At 34.7% G+C, this 18,663-nt stretch overlaps 1 protein-coding gene across 1 annotated transcript; it reads left to right on the top strand.

Annotated features, from left to right (window-relative positions):
- Nucleotides 1-8,088: 8,088 nt before the first annotated feature.
- Nucleotides 8,089-16,426, top strand: LOC306865616 (ubiquitin-fold modifier 1). Its single transcript, XM_079410331.1, has 6 exons — nt 8,089-8,342; nt 8,443-8,499; nt 9,366-9,423; nt 11,469-11,508; nt 12,172-12,204; nt 14,619-16,426. Exons 1-6 carry the CDS (start codon nt 8,269-8,271, stop codon nt 14,714-14,716), a joined length of 360 nt encoding a protein of 119 aa, XP_079266457.1. The 5' UTR covers nt 8,089-8,268; the 3' UTR covers nt 14,717-16,426.
- Nucleotides 16,427-18,663: the final 2,237 nt, after the last annotated feature.

The following is an 18,663-nucleotide window of genomic DNA, read 5'->3' as shown; positions in this document are numbered from 1 at the left end:
TTTAGTTGGAATCTGCGGTTTGAATTTAAAAATATCTTAATAATACCTTTGTTAATTGATGGACTGGAGTCATATGGATTGCTTGTGGATTTTTGTGATGGTTTTTTTTTCAGCATTTTGACGGCACCCATTCACTGCAGAGGGTCCATTGTTGATTAATTGATCAAATTCTACATTTCTCCAAGTCTATTCCAATCAAAAAACAAACTCCTCTATATCTTGGATGTCCTGAGAGTGAGTAAATTTTCAGCAAATTTAAATTTTTGGGTGAACTAGTTATAAGGGTTGCTCTTTGATTAATCAGCTCAAAATGTCATGCTATTGTAAGCTGAATTACAATTATACACAGAGAGAAGAAAATCCCACCTTCCTTTATTAAAAAAAAAAAAAAAAACCTGAACATGCCCATGCTACAAAAGCAAACCCACAATACATGATGAAAATGTTGCTATCAATGCTAATGATGTTTAGATATCGACTGTCATTTCTTATAACTAAAATGATCACTAAAATGAGGCATCTGTGGTTTTGTTTTTATCTTATGATCACTGAATTGCATTTTAATCATAATGACTCACAGCATGTCAGCTTTCAGGTGTACAGACATTTATTTGCCATCCTTGGCTGCTTATGATTACTGATTTGCATATTGATCGAACATGCAAAAATGTGAAATTCTTCACTCCAGAAGCGGAATATCTTAACATATGGCAAAATCATTTCAAGAGGAAACACAGGAAAGAAAACATCAAATAGAAAAGAGATTTACATTTTCCACCTATATATAAAAGTTGTTTATTGCTACGTCCTGGTGAATATTAGATCTCTGATTGTATTTGGCATGGAGATTACAGATTGCAGGGACCTGTCAGAAGCAAGTAGACGTGAAGATGGTTGATATAACATGCTGAAATCAATTAAACCTGCATGAAGGGTGAAAAATATAGACATCTAGACTACACTCACGCAATTTGATCGCCAGCAAATCCTCTGCATTTTACATGGTGGCACTGGAGAATCTCCACTTTACAGTAATTTAGCAGATCACCTATTTGCAACAATTAGCACATTTGCTCTGAGCCATTGCAGAAAATTAAAGAAATAGTTCACCCAAAAATGAAAATATGCTGAAAATGTACTCACACGCCATCCAAGATGTAAATGAGTTTGTCTTCATCAGAGTTTTTTTTTTCTTTTAATCATTCGTTCACCAATGGATCCTGTGCAGTGAATGGGTGCATTATCAACACAACTGCAGCTGCTTTTATCAGCTCTTTGGACACTCATTCTGACGGCACCCATTCACTGTAGTGGATCCACTGATGAACAAGTGATATAATGCTAAATTTCTCCTAATCTGTTCAGATGAACAGACAAACTCATCTATCATCATGAATGGCCTGAGGGTGAGGATGTTTTTCAGTGCTTTAGTGGCACATTTCAAATATATGAGAGTAAATGATGGCAGAATTTTCATTTCCAGCGAACCATCCTTTTAATCCTTAAACACAGAATATGTCCTGTGAGCCCTGATGAGCAACTGTGTGTCTCCCTCCTAGATTAGCACAGTCCACTTCACATTAAGAAATCAGCTGTGTAAAGTCTTGGAGAGACAAATAATTGGCTTTGATTGCCGTTTTCTTTGCTGAACCATTTGGCTTATTTGTTCCCTGTTGTTTCAGGTCACTGCAGCCCATAGAACCAATCAAGTGGACACAAATGATTGTGTAATCCAATTGAAAATCCATTTAATCAATTAAATCCTACATATTGGCACAAACTCTGTTTGTCCAGATAAGGTTGAATTGTGTCCAGAATTGTTGAATCTAATAGAATTGGTGGACCTGAACAGAGTAAATCGGCGATTAACTGTCCACCTGGACACCTTTCTCCTTTTTGTGCACTACAAAATGATTTGAAACAAGCATGGCTGCCACCAACAGACTTCCAGATGTGAAATATATTCCTCTGAAAATGTCTTTGTCACTTTTATTTGTATTTCTGCTGTAGCTATGTACTGTAACTACTATTATACAGCTTGATAGTTTAGTCTGTAATTAACCATGCATATCAATTAATTAATTAATGGTAATTAAACAAAGAAAGAGCCATGAAGGGGCACCGTCCTAATGTTCTTCACGTTCTGCCTTCTATCTGTTTTGAGCTGTTGACACAATCAGAGCAGCACGTTCAGAGCTTCACCTGCAGAGATTATGCTGAAAAATAGATGAAAGTGGGGCCACTGCACACAATGTGCCACTGTTTACTAAAATAGTCCATTTAGATAAGCTTAAATTAAATGAAGAAATAAAAATCAGAGGTCAATTTTAACCATATATTTGTCATTTTGAATTAGATTTTATTTATTTAGATTTTATTATTATAGTCTGTTTTCATTTTAAAGTTTCAGTTTTGATTTGTTTTTTAGCTTTCATTCATTTTTATTTCATTTTTGTATGTGTATCTATTTTTGGTAACTAACAATTATGTTTTTCATCTAAAATGTATGTTTAATTTCTATTTATTTATTTATTTATTTTCATTAAATTATATTTTATTTTTATATTTTCAGTTTAACTTTTAATTTTAGTTAAAGTTTTAGTTCTTAAGCTAAAAATAGTTTTCACACACACAAAATGGATATGTAAATGTACTTTCTAAATATGTTGTCACATGACAAAACTGTGGACAGTTTCCTAGATTAAATGAGTATTTGACACATCTTACTCTTATTTTATACAAAATGTCTGAAGACACTTTTGTCTAGATCTCAGTGTATGACCCTTGACAATATCTGCAGCACAGCAAAATGTCACAGTGACCAAGTCAATTGGATTAGCATTGGGTCCCCTTTGTTGCAAACCTTTCAGTCTGGTACCAAAACGTGATGTTCTGTGGAACTCACTTGCAGGCACCTTCAGTGAAGTGAGTGTAGGTGTTCAACAGAGTGCCAGTTTAATTAGAGTGAAAGTACAACGTATGAATACCTTATTAAGGAACTTACACTGAACTTCCAATAAAGTCATTTTAACCTGACTGTTTAAAGTAGGCTAATTTTCAACAATTATAGTTAATTTAAAGCAGAGAGCGTACTTCAATAGCACTTAAAACATGTAGCAGAACAAATACAATAGGAGATTAGTAATAGCAGGGTATTAAATCTTATGAAATGATTGCACATGTTCTTTGTTTTCGAATATATGCAATTGAAGTACAATGTTGACCTTTTCTGCATTTAATTTTTATTTCTTTTGATGCACAAGCACGCCATTTGAATCCTAACAGGTACATTCAGATGTGTTTAAGGCTAAATGACACACTGTTCTGTTATTTTCAAAGGGGATGTGCCAGTTGTTAGCATTTCTAAATATCGTAAATAGAGAGAATTGTCAGGCCACAATAGAGGCCCATTTTTCCAAATGACTGGCACTAGCACTGCTCTCGGTTTTACCGGAACATTGGGGCGTCTTTTAAACAGTACATGACAAATAGTTCCTAATGCATTTTAAATCTACATCTGAACAGTCACAGTCACGGAAAAAGTGTCAAGTATTTTAAAAATGCTCAAATGGCTCGGTTTTTGTGTCATTTGTCTCTCCTCCAGGCTTAACTGAAACATTAACCTTTAGAAAGAACTAGTTCACCTTTCCAATACGGCCAAAATAAATCTATATAGTAGATGGTAATGCAGGAATGAAATAAGAATTGCACAGTCATAAAAAAATAAATAATAATCATTTAGATGTGACAAAGACAAATGTTGGTTTTGACCTGGTCACTATTTTCCATTATTAAGTTTTCAGTTTTAATATTGCTATTTAAGCTTTACAACTGAACTACTGTATTCCAATACTTCAAACATGCACTGTATTTTGTTGGAGCTCATATCCCTGAGGGCAGTCCGGAACGCTCGTCTTTTCCACTACACTGAGGATGCCACACTCCTTTGCCCTTATCAAGAGTCTGCAGATGTTCTAAGCTCTCCAAATCCTCCTTCCTCCTGAAAACAACCTAATACTGCCTGAAATAGCCATCTAGATTCTGCAGTTCTGCCCTGAGGAACCACAAACTGACTCGTGTTATATGCGTGTTATATATAGCACAGGTGAGGTGTCACACTCAAGACAATGGAAGAGGAAATGGCTATGTTAAAGTCCTATGGTTGCCTATAAAATTCTTGCAGTGAATGCAAACACGACGGCTATGAAATCATGGTAAAGAAGGACCAAATGTGTAGGCGTGAAAGGTTTTATTTTTAGAAACACAGCAAACAAAGATTCCTCATCCTCCAAAAATATGACTAATTTTAAATCACATATTGCGAATTTCACTGCTTGGATATCTCTGTTTTTTTCACTTATTGAACTCGATTGAATGATTGGGGGAAAAAAAGATACTACAAACCTGAACAGTCCCTGCTTTAGATACAATGGCTTTTCTGTGTTTTTCTTGTAAGGTTGACACAAATTCTTTAGGTCTTTTGCTTTAGATTGCAGCGTTCGGTTTTCAGCACCATGGACAGCAAACAAGGAGACTTTGAAACTCGCTGTTCCAATTCTCCAAAATACTCTCTTTCATTACAAAAAAATTAATGCTGATACTCTGACACACTTGGACAGAGGAATGTGTTATCATTTCACACATTAAGTTAAGTATGTCCTAATTCAAAAGAAGGAGGGAAAAAAAACAAAACATTAAAGGGTTTACACACAAAGAATTTTTGTATGGAGCCTGATGATATAAGACAGTATTTTTTGTGTTAAACACTACAATTAAAACTGTCTTTATTTATTTTGTTATTGCATGTTCCTGGTCTTATTGCATGTTAGACTCAAGAACAAAAAATGCTTGTCTTTCTAAATTTATTCAAAAAAGAGCATTATCATATTTCGTGTTGAATATCTTTTGTAGAAGTACAGAGGTCTTCTTATACAGAAGTAAAAATGCTAATTATCTATATTAGATTAGATTAGATTACAGTAGATTAGATTAGATTATTTTGTAATAATTATATTTAATATTATCATTTTGTAGTTCATATAAATATTATTTCAATATAATATTTTTATATATAATGCTATTTTCCAATAATAATATTATTTTATATATTATTATTTTTAATCCATGATGACTGATACAAGTCAGTACAAATCCTATTTGTGACCCTGGACCACAAAACCAGTCTTAAATCGCTGGGGTATATTTGTAGCAATAGCCAAAAATATATTGTATGGGTCAAAATGATCAGTTTTTCTTTTATGCCAAAAATCATTAGGATATTAAGTAAAGATCATGTTCCATGAAGATATTTAGTAAATTTCCCACTGTAAATATATCAAAATTTAATTTTTGATTAGTAATATAGATTGCTAGGGACTTCATTTGGACAACTTTAAAGGTGATTTTCTCAATATTTAGATTTTTTTGCAACCTCAGATTCCAGATCTTCAAATAGTTGTATCTCGGCCAAATATTGTCCTTTCATAACAAACCATACATCAAAAAAATTAAACACTTCTTAACATTGACACTTAAGGCTGGTTTTGTGGTCCAGGGTTACATTTGTAGAATCATAGTGTTGCATCATATCAATAAATATGGCATATCTACACTAATAATTTGTTAAAATACAAAGCATCAAGAGATACATTACTAACTATTATCCATTTTTTTATTAAACATTATTATGTTATAACAGTAACTAACTTTAAAGGTTTCTTTCAAAAATGTAAATTAAAATCCAATAAACAAGTAGCTGTTTGCTTCTAATTTAACAGATCTTTGGTGTGTTTTCCAAAGTTACGTCGTTACCAGTATACTTCAGTAGAATAATGACCATATTTAGCTAACGATGCTTTTGGGAAACGCACCCCAGAACATCCTGCAAACAATCCTGATGTAATTTCACATTGTTTAAAGTTTTCACCACATCCATTTTCTGCCTTCAATTGTCACAGCTGAATTATTTGTTAGATTGTCTGTACAAAAAAGTTCATCTGACAGTATGAGCGATGATTTTTATATCTCATCCTCATCACCATGGGAACCGCACAGCTGCTTGTCGCCACAAATGACTCACTACGAGCTTCAGCACGGGACATGATTAGGATTTAGACGACAGATTCAGGAAATTCCTTCAGGAGATGTTTGTCAAAGAAAGGAATAGGCTTTTTTTGGCGTACATATCTGTAATATTAATTACTGAAGACTCAGTGTACAATGTTTGTGTTTTGAAGGTGCCATGGCTCCTGCCTCTGGGCGCGATTCGGAGAGAAAAGATTTGCAAATTCTTCAGGTCTCAGTTGCTCAAATTTGATACAAAACAACTTTACTTGTGTCAATAATGATGCAGAGCAGCTACTCTCTGGTCTGTATTCAGAGGAACAACCTTTCCACTTGATCTAAGTGGTTTCAATAAGCCAGTGACAAAAGTGTAATGGACTCCTACAAAACTGTCAGCGTCTGGTGAATTTGGGTTTCGAGTCTGTTTTCTTCAACACCCACATGTCCCTCTAGGGAAGCTGCTGGCAGTGTGCCCTATGGTGCCAGCAAGCAGGGTTGGCTTTATGAGGATGACTCATGAGACTTAAGTTAGCTTCCAGCCCTCCTTAAATCCAACAGCTGCCGGCGCTATACAAGCTGAACTCTGAAACCAGCCAGAAAATAGACCTCTGGGCCAAACAGATTATGGCAAATGTGTATTTAAAATATGATTAATCAGTTGTTCCAGCACTAGTCCTCCCCTGATCCCTAATTGGCCTAAGTGGGCTTTTTGCATATGAAAAATTATTTGAGTATTATACGCAGGCCTATTTCCATCTGTGTTGCTACACTGATCCTGGGTATTCTGGCTTATTTTGTATCTGTGGCTCATTGGTTCAGCTGTCTGCATTGGAGATATAAAACATAAAAAAAAACATTATTAACATCCTTACTGAGTCCTCTGAACTTCTGCCAAGAAATAATGCAGTTTTTTCTAGATAAAAAGTGTGAAATACAACACTAGGTCTCCTAGAGTGACTGTGAATTAACTTGCACAACATATACAGCAATGGTGTAAGAAAAAAAGAAGAAGCTGTGACTGACTACTGGTGTGAACAAAATTAATTCAGATGTTTTCAGTTATAGTTTTGCGCTTCTATTCCAGTATCTCTTTATTTATAAATGATTTTAAAAGTTTCTGAACGTCAAAGTACAATGATAATTATTTTAAAACAGGGTTCATAGACCTAATTTAATTCAATCTAAATATGGCTTTAAAAAAAGTATTCTAAATTCCATATTTTTTTTTTTTCTAAAGCACAAATTATAGGACCAAACAACACTGATTTTGTCATGAGACTTATTAGACATGTTTGAGCAATAATTATCTAAAAGTCATGTTTTAATCACATCAAATGTCCAATGGCCAAAATAGCCTATTCCGTCTCTTAAAATGAGCAGAAAATAAATAGCTTTAACAATAAAATGGTGTTGAGTTGACTATATTGTCTGAAGGTTTTCTAAAGGTTTGTCTTCAACTCAAAATCTGACCGTTCCTTGAAGAAGAATATTTTTTTTGTTTCCTATTTGTGGGAATAAGTTAATATAAAGAAATAATCTAGCACAAGCACACTTTAAACTCAATACATTTCACAAAAATACGTTTGGTAAGTTTCAAATGATAAAAGGAACTGATTTCCTATGCATTGTGACATTTAGACCAGCCGTTAAAGGCAGTCATATTAAGTTATGATAGAGAAAATGTTCGGCATAATTTGTCTGCAGAGAGTATACCACTTCTATTAATAGTTTTTACAGAAATGGAATAAGTATTTACCATTTTAAGTATGAATAAATTGCCAAAATAATTTTCGGGCCGTTGTATACAAATGCATCACTGTTTCCCTTCATTTTAAATGCTCTTTTTTTATTATTATTATTGCTTAAACATACAAAAACACCAATTAACAACAGTCAGAAAATTCTTAATAATTGTATTAAGAATTTTCTGACTGTTATTAATGGGTGTTTTTGTATGTTTAAGCAATAAAAAAATTAATAAAAAAAAAGAACAACACACTTTACGGTAATACCCACTTTTAGGTCAGCTTGAAACTTGCCTGACTGAAATGTACAAGCCGCAGCACTTTCTGTTTTACCTGCTGATCGTATATTTTTAAAATTCTCTAAAATACATAAATATGATCCAATCGATTAAGTCTAATGTTAGAAGATTAAAAAAAGTGAAAAATAACAAAAGACGGAAAAGAGAGGTCCATCGAACAGATGACGTGTTACAGCGGGTCCTTGCTTCTTCCGGCTCCGCGTGTAAACAGTCCTGTCATACAGATCAGAAAAATGTAAGTAAACCATTTATCATTAAACAACACTTTATTTTAGCGATATAAAGTATCGTATCTATAAATAATCTCTGTGAATATGTGTCTCTTTCTGCATTAGGTCAAAAGTAACGTTTAAAATCACGCTGACGTCGGATCCTCGGTTACCATATAAAGTGTGAGTGATCATTCAACACATGACAAAAACGAAATATTAATATTCATGATTTAACGGATTCATTAGCCCTGATTTGATTCATTCTGATAGGAGCGTGTTTTAATATGTGCGCCGGCTCTTGAGTTTGAATAGCTAAGTATTTTTTTTTTCCTCTTCGTTATTTATACACTTATCTATTTACTTTTTTTTTTTTTTTTGTTAAGTGAGTAACGTTAATTGATAAAATAACGGCCTGGCTGGGGAATTAAACTGGCACTCCAGTATTAATATTTAGTAGCACAGCTGTCAACAGAGAAATGCACGACGGTACTTTAAGCCTAGATAAAATAGGTTAAACAGTTTAACTTCTAGATATCACCATACTTCCCATGTTGAATAATCATAGTACATAAAGAGATTTGTGCATGAAAAAAGTGTTGTTCTGTCTGCTATATTGATTGCAATCACTTAAGTAGTGCTATGGTCGGTGGTAATCCATGGATGTCATGCTGTGTCTGATGGATGGGCAGACACGCATGCTGTGTGGGTGAGAGTGGTCTGTCAAGGGCCATTCAAACAGGCTGATTTACCTGATTCATCTCCGAGCACCTGCAGTGCTGATTGTTGGATGATTTTTCACATGCCAAGTTTTTGCAAATGTCTTTGATCTCATAGAGCAGCTGGTTAAGATGACCAAAGAATAATTTTGAAAAGCATAATATTTCTTAATGTGCTCTGGTTTAAAACAGAATAAGGCAGCAAAATTGTTTGTGCTTTGTTTCTGGACAACACACATTCACTAATGTTTTCCACACTGGGTAGTTTTCAATATTTGTGTGTGTGTGTTTACTGTTGCACCGAGATTCATTGGAATAATTGTATTTCAGATTAAGTGTACCTGAGAGCACGCCATTCACGGCAGTTTTGAAATTCGCAGCGGAGGAGGTAAGTTGATTCATCTTATGTTCTTAATAGACTTGTTCATAGTCTTATTGCAACCTCATTTGAAAATTTATTTTTGAGAGATCTGCTGAAATGTATTGTATTGTATTGTATTGAGGTTAGAGAGAGCGCTGTACATTCACTCCCCCCCACCTACAATCCCTGCTGGACATGAGACTCGAACTCGCAACCTTTGGATTACGAGTCCGACTCTAACCCGGGGTTCCTCAAATCTTATCCTGGAGGTCCAATCTGCTGCAGAGTTTTAGCTCCAACCCTGATCAAACTCACCTACCTGTGATTTTCTGATGATCTTGTAGACTCAGATTAGCATGCTCAGGTGTGTTTGATTAGGGTTAGAGCTAAACTCTGCAGGAATGCTCCAGATTTGAGGATCCCTGCTCTAACCATTAGGCCACGACTTTAAATTGGCATGGATCATAGCATATATCATGATGTGAACTTTAGCTCAATTGTATCCTATGTAATAATAGTGTGTCCTTTTGAGTAGGTAATGATTTAGTCTCATTTGAAGCACACTCAGACTTATCTCTGTGTCCACAGCCTCTCAGATCAGGATCAATCCAGAATCATATATTACATTTGGCTTACAGTCTCAATGAAACTAGAGCCAATGTTATTTTGACTACAAGGATATGATTAATGGGAATAACAATAGGTTTTGCTGATCATCAATCTGATTATTTAAGACTTTATTTTAGACATTTTTATTGTTTAAATAAAAAAAAATGTCATTCACATTAGAGATTGGCTAATAGGCTATTTTTAGGCTGTTTTTCCTAATATGATGTATTAATTTGATATATCGTGAAGCTTAAGTAACCAATGTAATTGAATATGATTTTAAATTATTGTAAAAAATATATAGATATTATTGTTATTTGTTAGATAACAACAATGCATTATCAATATTTTACTATTCATTAATAGCCATTAAATTATATCTATACAATATATTTGATTTTGTTCTATTTTGCTGTATCAACCTTGGTCACTTATAGTATAGATCAACTATTTAAACTGGAAAAGTAAAGTCTAATATAAAGCTGATACATTAATGAAAAAAAACACAAATAATGGCTGATATCGATATGTTGGTGATTAGCCATAAATTTTAGGAAATTAGGGTCAAATTTGACAGAACCCTCTTGATTTGTGGTGGGCTGTCTGGTCTGTTTCACGGCTGTATTCAAGGCACGCAGACCTACGGCATGGCAGGATGATGTTGCAGATTAGCTTGGGTCGTCGCTTCTTTTTTGACATAATGAAATGCCAAATCTGACAACCTCATAATAAGAAGGTCTAATGCATCAAGTGGAAGCCAGAAAGAATGATAAAGTGCCTTTTTAAAAATGCAAAGGCTTATTTTCAGCTTTTTTTCACCCTCTCAAAAACTATTTTTGTATTCCCGCTTCAGGTTATGGTTATGCCATAACCTGAAGCGGGTTATGGCATAACCATATGCCATAACCCGCTTATGGGTTATGGCATATGGTTTTCGTCTCTTTTCCTCCTGACAAAAGATAGGCAATGTAGAGTTCGAAACTGAATAAACACCCACAAAAATCTGTAGTGAATTAATTAAATATGCATTCTTGTGCAATATAAACAGTTATACATTTGATTTGCTGATCACTAATTCTGCCACTAGCCTGGCTGCTTGCTCCACATCTGTTTTATGCTGTTCAAGGGAGTAGAAATGCCTTCAGGTCACCCGGCAAGTTTTTCAAAGTCCCTTCAGAATGAATTTGCCTGTTTTTTTTTCCTTTCAGTGGCTCTTTGTGACAGTGACAGTTTCTTTTAAGCTCAGCCCAGAGAGCTCTTTCCTCACACGTTTGAAGGCTTCTGTTCTGTAGGACAGACTCTTTAAATCACCTGACGCAAACACAGACTCAAGTTGATTTTTTTCTTATCCTTGCCTGACAGAGGGACTCTGCAGGGCTGTTTATGGGACGTATTTGGCTGTCAGCAATTTGTTGATGGATTGAACAATAAAACTTGTTTTCTTTTTATTCTTGCATTTATAGTTTAAAGTGCCAGCAGCCACCAGTGCCATCATTACAAACGGTAAGTTATTGATATTAATATAATCATCATAATGCTCATATTTGGTCAAATCCTTAAATCAGAGGTTCTCGCCTTTTTTGACTAATTAAACTAAAATAATCAGGATTTCCTAGACCATGGGAACTTAAAAAAAAAAAAAAAAAAAAAGAATAAATAAAAATATCTTGATTCTTGTTTTAGCCTATTTTAATGATTTTTTTGTTTTTTGTCTTATTTTAAATTGATTTAACGCTCTGGCAGATTCTCTCATCACCTTCACATCTTCATTGGGTTGGATTCGTCGTCAGCTGCACAAAAAAAACAAAAAAACACATTTGCTCAAATTACAAAATGGTTGTTTTTTGTGAATCGGACAAACATCTGCTGAATCCTTCACATAATGAATTCACTCAAAATGAGCTGTTGTGTAATTTTATAGTTATAGAGGGAGACTGCGGGGCTATGCTGCGTTATGAGTAATTATTTAACAAATCATAAACAGAAAGAAGACAACTCACCTCTCACACGCAGGACAGATATTGTAAATGAGATTAAGCGTTTTAGCACTTCAAGGGTTTCTCTGCTCTTGGCCATCTGTCTTATTCATTGATTGTCTTTAATGATTGTTCTGCGTATGTACTCACATTGTGATGCTGATGTTGTTTGTGATTATTATTTGTGTAGATGGCATCGGAATCAACCCGGCGCAGACAGCAGGTCGGTGACGCTCCTTCACTCGATCAGGGCTGTTCTGTGCGGCAGCATCTGGCTGTAATAAATGTCATTTTGTCAGCCGTAAATTATTTAGATATATCCAAATGTCACACAGGACTGGAAATAGCGATATTTGTGCTTTTTTTGTTTATTGGTGCTTCAATCCACTTTCCATGTTTTTTAAGCTTCCTTTTCCATGCATTTTCTCTTAGCCATCTTATGAAATAATACCTCATCTTGCTCTCACTGTTTACTTGCATGACTGCGATTTTCCTGCCTATCCCTCATAATCACGGACATGCAAATGAATGGATCCTTCTGTTTACTGCCTCATATTGTTCATGTTTATCTGCCTGGGGACCTTTTGAGAGATCAAATGATTTCCTGAGACTCCTTCAATAGGCTTTGCATGTGAATTTCACATATTACCTTATGAATATTGATGATGTGCTTCAATTACACCATCCCCCATTGCTGTGAGTTTATTCCCTTGACTAAATGTTTCTTTATAAATGTTTTCCATCCTACTTTACTTGTCATTTAATGCTGGAATGATCTTTGTAATCCATTATCCAATGCATTTACAAGACTCTTCCAGTCTTGTAATAAGGATTAAAGGGGTCATATGACGTTGCTAAAAAGAACATAATTTTGTGTATTTGGTGTAATGCAATGTTTATGTGGTTTAAGGTTACAAAAACAAATTATTTTCTACATATTGTACATTATTGTTGCTCCTCATTCTGAGAAGCGAGGCGTGCTCTGATTGGCCAGCTATCCAGTGCATTGTGATTGGCCGAATACCTCAGTGGTGTTACGCCCCTTACCATATTGTGATGCCGCGTCCCGGCGCGATGACACAAAAACAATAAAACCCATTATAAATGAGGCATTTGTTGCATCCAGTGGGGACATAATTACTGATTATAATGACTTACAGTCTTTTTACGCGTTGCATTGCATCGCGCCGCGTAAACATTACCATGTCTGCATTTGTGATCGGAAACGACAAGCAACAAGCACTACTCTACACTGCTCAAAACTCGCGTTTGAATCGTCAGTGGCAAATTCTTTAAATATGAAAACATACTTACAGGCTGTGAGTCAGAAGCACCAGACTGTGCTTGCAAAGTTGGAATTGCCCCACTTTATAGAAACAGCCTTTGAGCAAGCCAGCATTGTAGGCTACACTCCTGCCAGGTTCAGGAAATAGTCCTCCGTAAAATGCGCTGCACACACACTAATATTTGGGTTGAACTGTTCTGGAACAGTGTTGTAAATACAACTTAACCACTGATTTCTAGTGGTGTTCTCTTTTGGAAGCCCAAACAAAATACTTTAGCTTTCACAACGAAACACAGCGTCTCCACGACATGACGCTGGCGGCAGCAACAATACTACAGCGAGAATAATAGTTCCACCTTCTTTCTTTGTGTAAACATTTGGGCGGTGTTTTGCAAATCTTCCCACACCGTGACGTAGACATGTGGGGGCGTGTTTGAATGAGCCGTTTTAGGAGCGGGTGGTTGAGTCTTTTATAAAGAATATCTCTTTGGTTTTGACACTTTAGTCTTTGCAACTTCAGGGATCTTATCTATGCACAAACAGCTTGTAACACTCCAATGAGAAAGGAAACTTGAAATCGCATCATAAGGATAAGGGTTTTTCATAACCCTGGAAACCATGTTTTTAAAAAATAAAAAAAACATTGAAAATAAGAAAGATTGAATGATTGTCTTAGACTCTATCAGTAGGCTTTGCGTGTACAATAAATTTCACACATTAGCTAATGAATATTGATAATGTGCTTCAATTATACAATTTCTCATTTTTGTGAGTTTATTCCCCTGACTAAATATTTCTTTACAGATGTTTTCCATTCTGCTTCACTTGTCATTTAATGCTGGAGCCATCTGTAATCCATTTTTTGCTGTCTCTAATAAGCTGTCCCAATGGCGTTCTGTCAGTGTTTTCCTCCCTGAGTGCCGTGCTGCATCTAATCACATGAAAATGGCCTATAATTTTTCATACGTCATGGGTTGAAACTTAAATGTCAAATAAGCTGTGATTCATTAGTTTTATAGTAGCAACATGTCTAGCCTGACCCGAATATGCAGCGTGTGTGTATTATAGAAACAGATACATTCAGCTCTGCAAGTTATACAATCACATACTAAATATAGCAGACACCTGAATAGATTTTGCTTTATGTGCTGAGTGAGTTACTTATATCAGAGGGAACTGTGTGAGTCACAGTTTGTTGCTTATACAAGTGCTTTAGGATGATTTCATGAACTTTGATGAGAGGAAAACCAAGCTGTACTAATCAACCACTGAACAGACCTTTATTTATAGTTTTAGCTGTAATCGTGTGTCATATACTGTACATAATATTTTATATCGCTCTGATTCTACAGGAAATGTGTTCTTGAAACATGGCTCGGAGCTACGAATCATTCCCAGAGATCGGGTTGGAGGATGTGACTATCCAGTGCTTTTCTGTCACAGACAATGAACATGCTTATTTATTGTTCGGCCCTGAGGTGTCAACTCTCACGGGCACTGCTGCAGCTCCAAATCTGTCAGAGGACCTCACAAATCTCACCTAGCTGCCGTCACAGCCCCCTTCTCAAAGATATACACTCACAGGATGTTGTCGATTTGTTGTGCTCCCAAATTCCAAACCACTAGGTATTTATCTTTTGATCTTTCACAAAAAATTCCAGCTCTCTTTTTTAAGATCACACACTGTTATAGTCTTAAATACATAATGTTTACTTAAAGTCCAATTAGATGTTTAAATACTGTTAAATAATATGATTGTCATTTTCCATTTTAAGAAGAAAAGAAAACTTTTTTCTTCATATTTTATTTAATTAATGGTTGTTTTGAGTTGTGATGAAACTCCTGCAGCTGTGTAGCTAAACAAAACTATACAACCGTATGATTAAAGAAGCTCTAAATAAGATGATAAAAGATGCATTTCATAATATAATTACTATGTAAAAAAAATTTTACAAAATAACTCTTCCCATACTTGTAATGAAATGTTACATAAACCAATTTGACGTCTCAAAAGTCGCTTTTTGTAACTTTCGTGGTCACTCAAGTCGACGTGTCTTTTCATTAAGGCTTCAAATCATGGCTTGACTTGAATAGTACATCAGGCTATGACAGGCCATACCTGCTTGTACACCCTCCACTTACCCTCCTTCCCTTACATTACTGCCAGGCGGAGGAGGAGAGGGGTCTGACTATTCAGTGTGATAATGGATCTTTCATTTGTTTTAATAAAAGAGCAGGCATGCTGTGCCCTTTCCATGCCACTCATTACTGGGAAAAGGGGAGAAGTGCATTATAAATACAGCAAGGCCTACATTATTCAAAGTAGACATGTTACTCTGGATCACATTTGAAAAGGCATCGCTTGCCTCTAGCCTCATTTGGCAGGAAATGATGTGGTTTGTTCATTAGCCGTGGAAGAAATTGTGCTTTTACGTAAGTGAAAGGGCTTGCCAGTGTGACAAATGTCAAATTTAGAAGTAAAAAACTTACAAATACACTTGTAGTATTCTTGTCATAAACATTAAAGAAAGCATTGAATACCATTCTGTATAGTGCCTGTTTTTGTTCAATATGTTCAGCTTGTAATTCTGCTACTTAGGATGTCATGGCTGTTTGTTTATTTTTTTCTTATTTTATTATTTTTACTGACATTTTAAAGATAATGATTTTTTTATGTAATTGTTTACACGATAAATAAAATGATTTGTTTATGTTTAGATCATCGTTTTAATCGTAATAACTGATTAATTAATAAACATTATTAGAGTGTTCGTTCAAAGTTATATGGTCTTCAACAATGTTTTCAAAACATTAGCAAAAAACATTTATACTTCATGGAATGTTTGTTTTATGAAACATTTCAAACATCAGACAATATTTATTTTTAATCATGTAAATATTTTTTTTTACAGGATAAATTATTTGTTTATATATCTATTTAGATCATGTTGTAATTGATTAATAAACTTTAATAGAACATTCATTCAAAGGTATCTGGTTTTTAATAATGTTCTAAAGTCATCAGCAAAATCGTTATTTATACATTGTTCATGAAATGTATTTGAAACATTTTAGTTGGACATTGGATCATTTTTCTTTTTTTATTTGAAAAGTTTATGTAAAACATTTTCACACTATAAACAATAAAACTGCTTAAGATTATGTGTTTAGATTATAGTTTTAATCATATACTAGGCTATTTGATTAACAAACCTTAACACTTGTTAATTTAGAGGACATTAATTAAAAATGTTTTTAATACTTAAGAACGTTAGCAAGACATTCTTGGAACATATTTTGTTAGCTTTGGTACCCTCATCAGAACAAAACATCCAAACAAGGTTTCATAAATGCAATTTATGATAATTGAATCAACAAACACGATTAAGCTGGAATCTGATACAAAATCATCTCGAATAATGAGACGCAGTATAAGCTAAAATCCTCAGAACTCATCTAATCCAGTATAAGTTTCAATTCACTATTATTTACCAAATGTTCAAGCATTTCAACCTAATCATCCCTTCATAAAAGTGTTATTTGATATCTCACATTTGAAGAACCAGATTGGTGCAAGCATAGCCTACAAACAACAGGCAAACGCTTATGAAAGGAGCATTATGTCACTCCACGGCATCGATTAGGCCCTCCATCTACAGCATGTGGCCTATAATTAACCTCCATCCCCTCTCTCTCTTTCTCACGCCACTCCTCCTTCCTTGCTTTCTTCCCATTACTTTGGACAGGGAAAGTATGATGTGGTGGCACCAATTATAACAGCCTATTTTCTTTAGTGGCTGCACAGAGGTAGACATTTGGCTGTAGAAAGCAGCAGCAGAGCTCTCCAGAGAGCCAGATTAGAGCGGTCAGTTTGCCCACTGCTTTTGTCAGCCTCATTAATAACCATCTCACTCCGCCACCGCTGATGTATTACTGTCCATAAAAGCATTTTGGAAACCACAGCTCAAACTGCAATCCAGCTGAAGTACTTTGTCTATGTACAGAAAGATTTGAACATGGCTCGTGTAGTGATTTGCGAGCATGTCCGCTCGGTTTGATCCTCTCGGTGCTCTGAGCCAGGAATTCATTTGAGTGTTTAGCTGTTGTTAATATTGCGTGTGATTCTTGATTAGAAAGTCGAAAGGGCTCATAATAAATCTGATAGAGGCTTGTTGCAGGCAATTTTCAGAATGAAATTGTTTGGAGGGTTTGAAAATTAAACAGCACTTTTTCCACGTCAGATTAACTTTTTTAATAAGAATAACTAAAGCCATTTATTTTGCATGTGATTTATAGCTATGAATTATGGGATTGCAGTGAAGAGGTGTAGGTGAATTGAGCCCATTTAGGCACATTATAGCCTGTAACAATTGTACATTTTCTTTTTCTAAAAGTAATTAAAATATTTCCACAGTGCAATTTTCAGCTTTCAAATCACGTGTTATGATAATTAGCAATAACACAAAATTAGCAATAAAAGCTTGATTAGAAATGATGTGCAATAAAAATATTCTTTATGTAGTGAAATTAACCTTGATTTTTCTTTTTCTTCATACATCGTGTTTTTTTTTTAATCTCAGGCTTTTTGTTAATAGCAAAAAATAAAATAAAACATTAAATAATTTAAAGAGATTTGTTTTTGTTTTTTGAAAAATGCATAATCATTTTCACGCTGTAAGAATATTGATGTGATATATTTAGTAAAATAACTTTTTTACTGACAGTGTAAATAAACAAACAAACAAATAAATAAATAAACAACAGAACAAATAAATAAATAGTTTTGTGTTGTGGAAATGGCAGAACTGCAGGGCAGTCATATTTTTTGGGGGGAAAAAATTACACTATAAATATTGAAATAATTATCATAGTATGCATTTTCATAGTTTCAAAAATATACCAAATAACTACAAGAAACAATTGATGGGGGTTGTAGCTGCTAGGGTAAACTATTAAATCTAGGGTTCACATACTTTTTCCAACCTGCCTACTGAGTGTTTATACGATTTATTGAATAAAGTCATGAAAATGAAACATTGTGGATGTTGTTTGTTTAAACAGGCTTTATATTTGTTTGACTTGGATGTTAAGTTCAAATTTCATGCATAATTTTAGGTAAATCACAAACAGTTTCCTTCTTATCTTACATGTTAGTGTTTGACATAACCCAAGGAATATAATGAACTCTACTGCAGTCTGTTATAATTGTCTTTCCTCCTCCATCATGACTTTAAATGTGCAGGTCTGACCTTCTCACACGGCGTCATTTCAAAAAGCTTTACCCAATCTTTGCTGGAGGCTGGATTCTCTCTCAATCACCGCAGTCAGATTCAGTGTGAGGGTCTGACCTAAAAACTGTATTTCATTCTCTCAGGTAGTGATATTAGAAACTAGCCA

The sequence above is a fragment of the Barbus barbus genome (assembly GCF_936440315.1).
Source record: "Barbus barbus genome assembly, chromosome: 47".
NCBI classification, from domain to species: Eukaryota; Metazoa; Chordata; class Actinopteri; order Cypriniformes; family Cyprinidae; genus Barbus; species Barbus barbus.
This window is presented reverse-complemented; position numbering and strand designations above follow the sequence as displayed.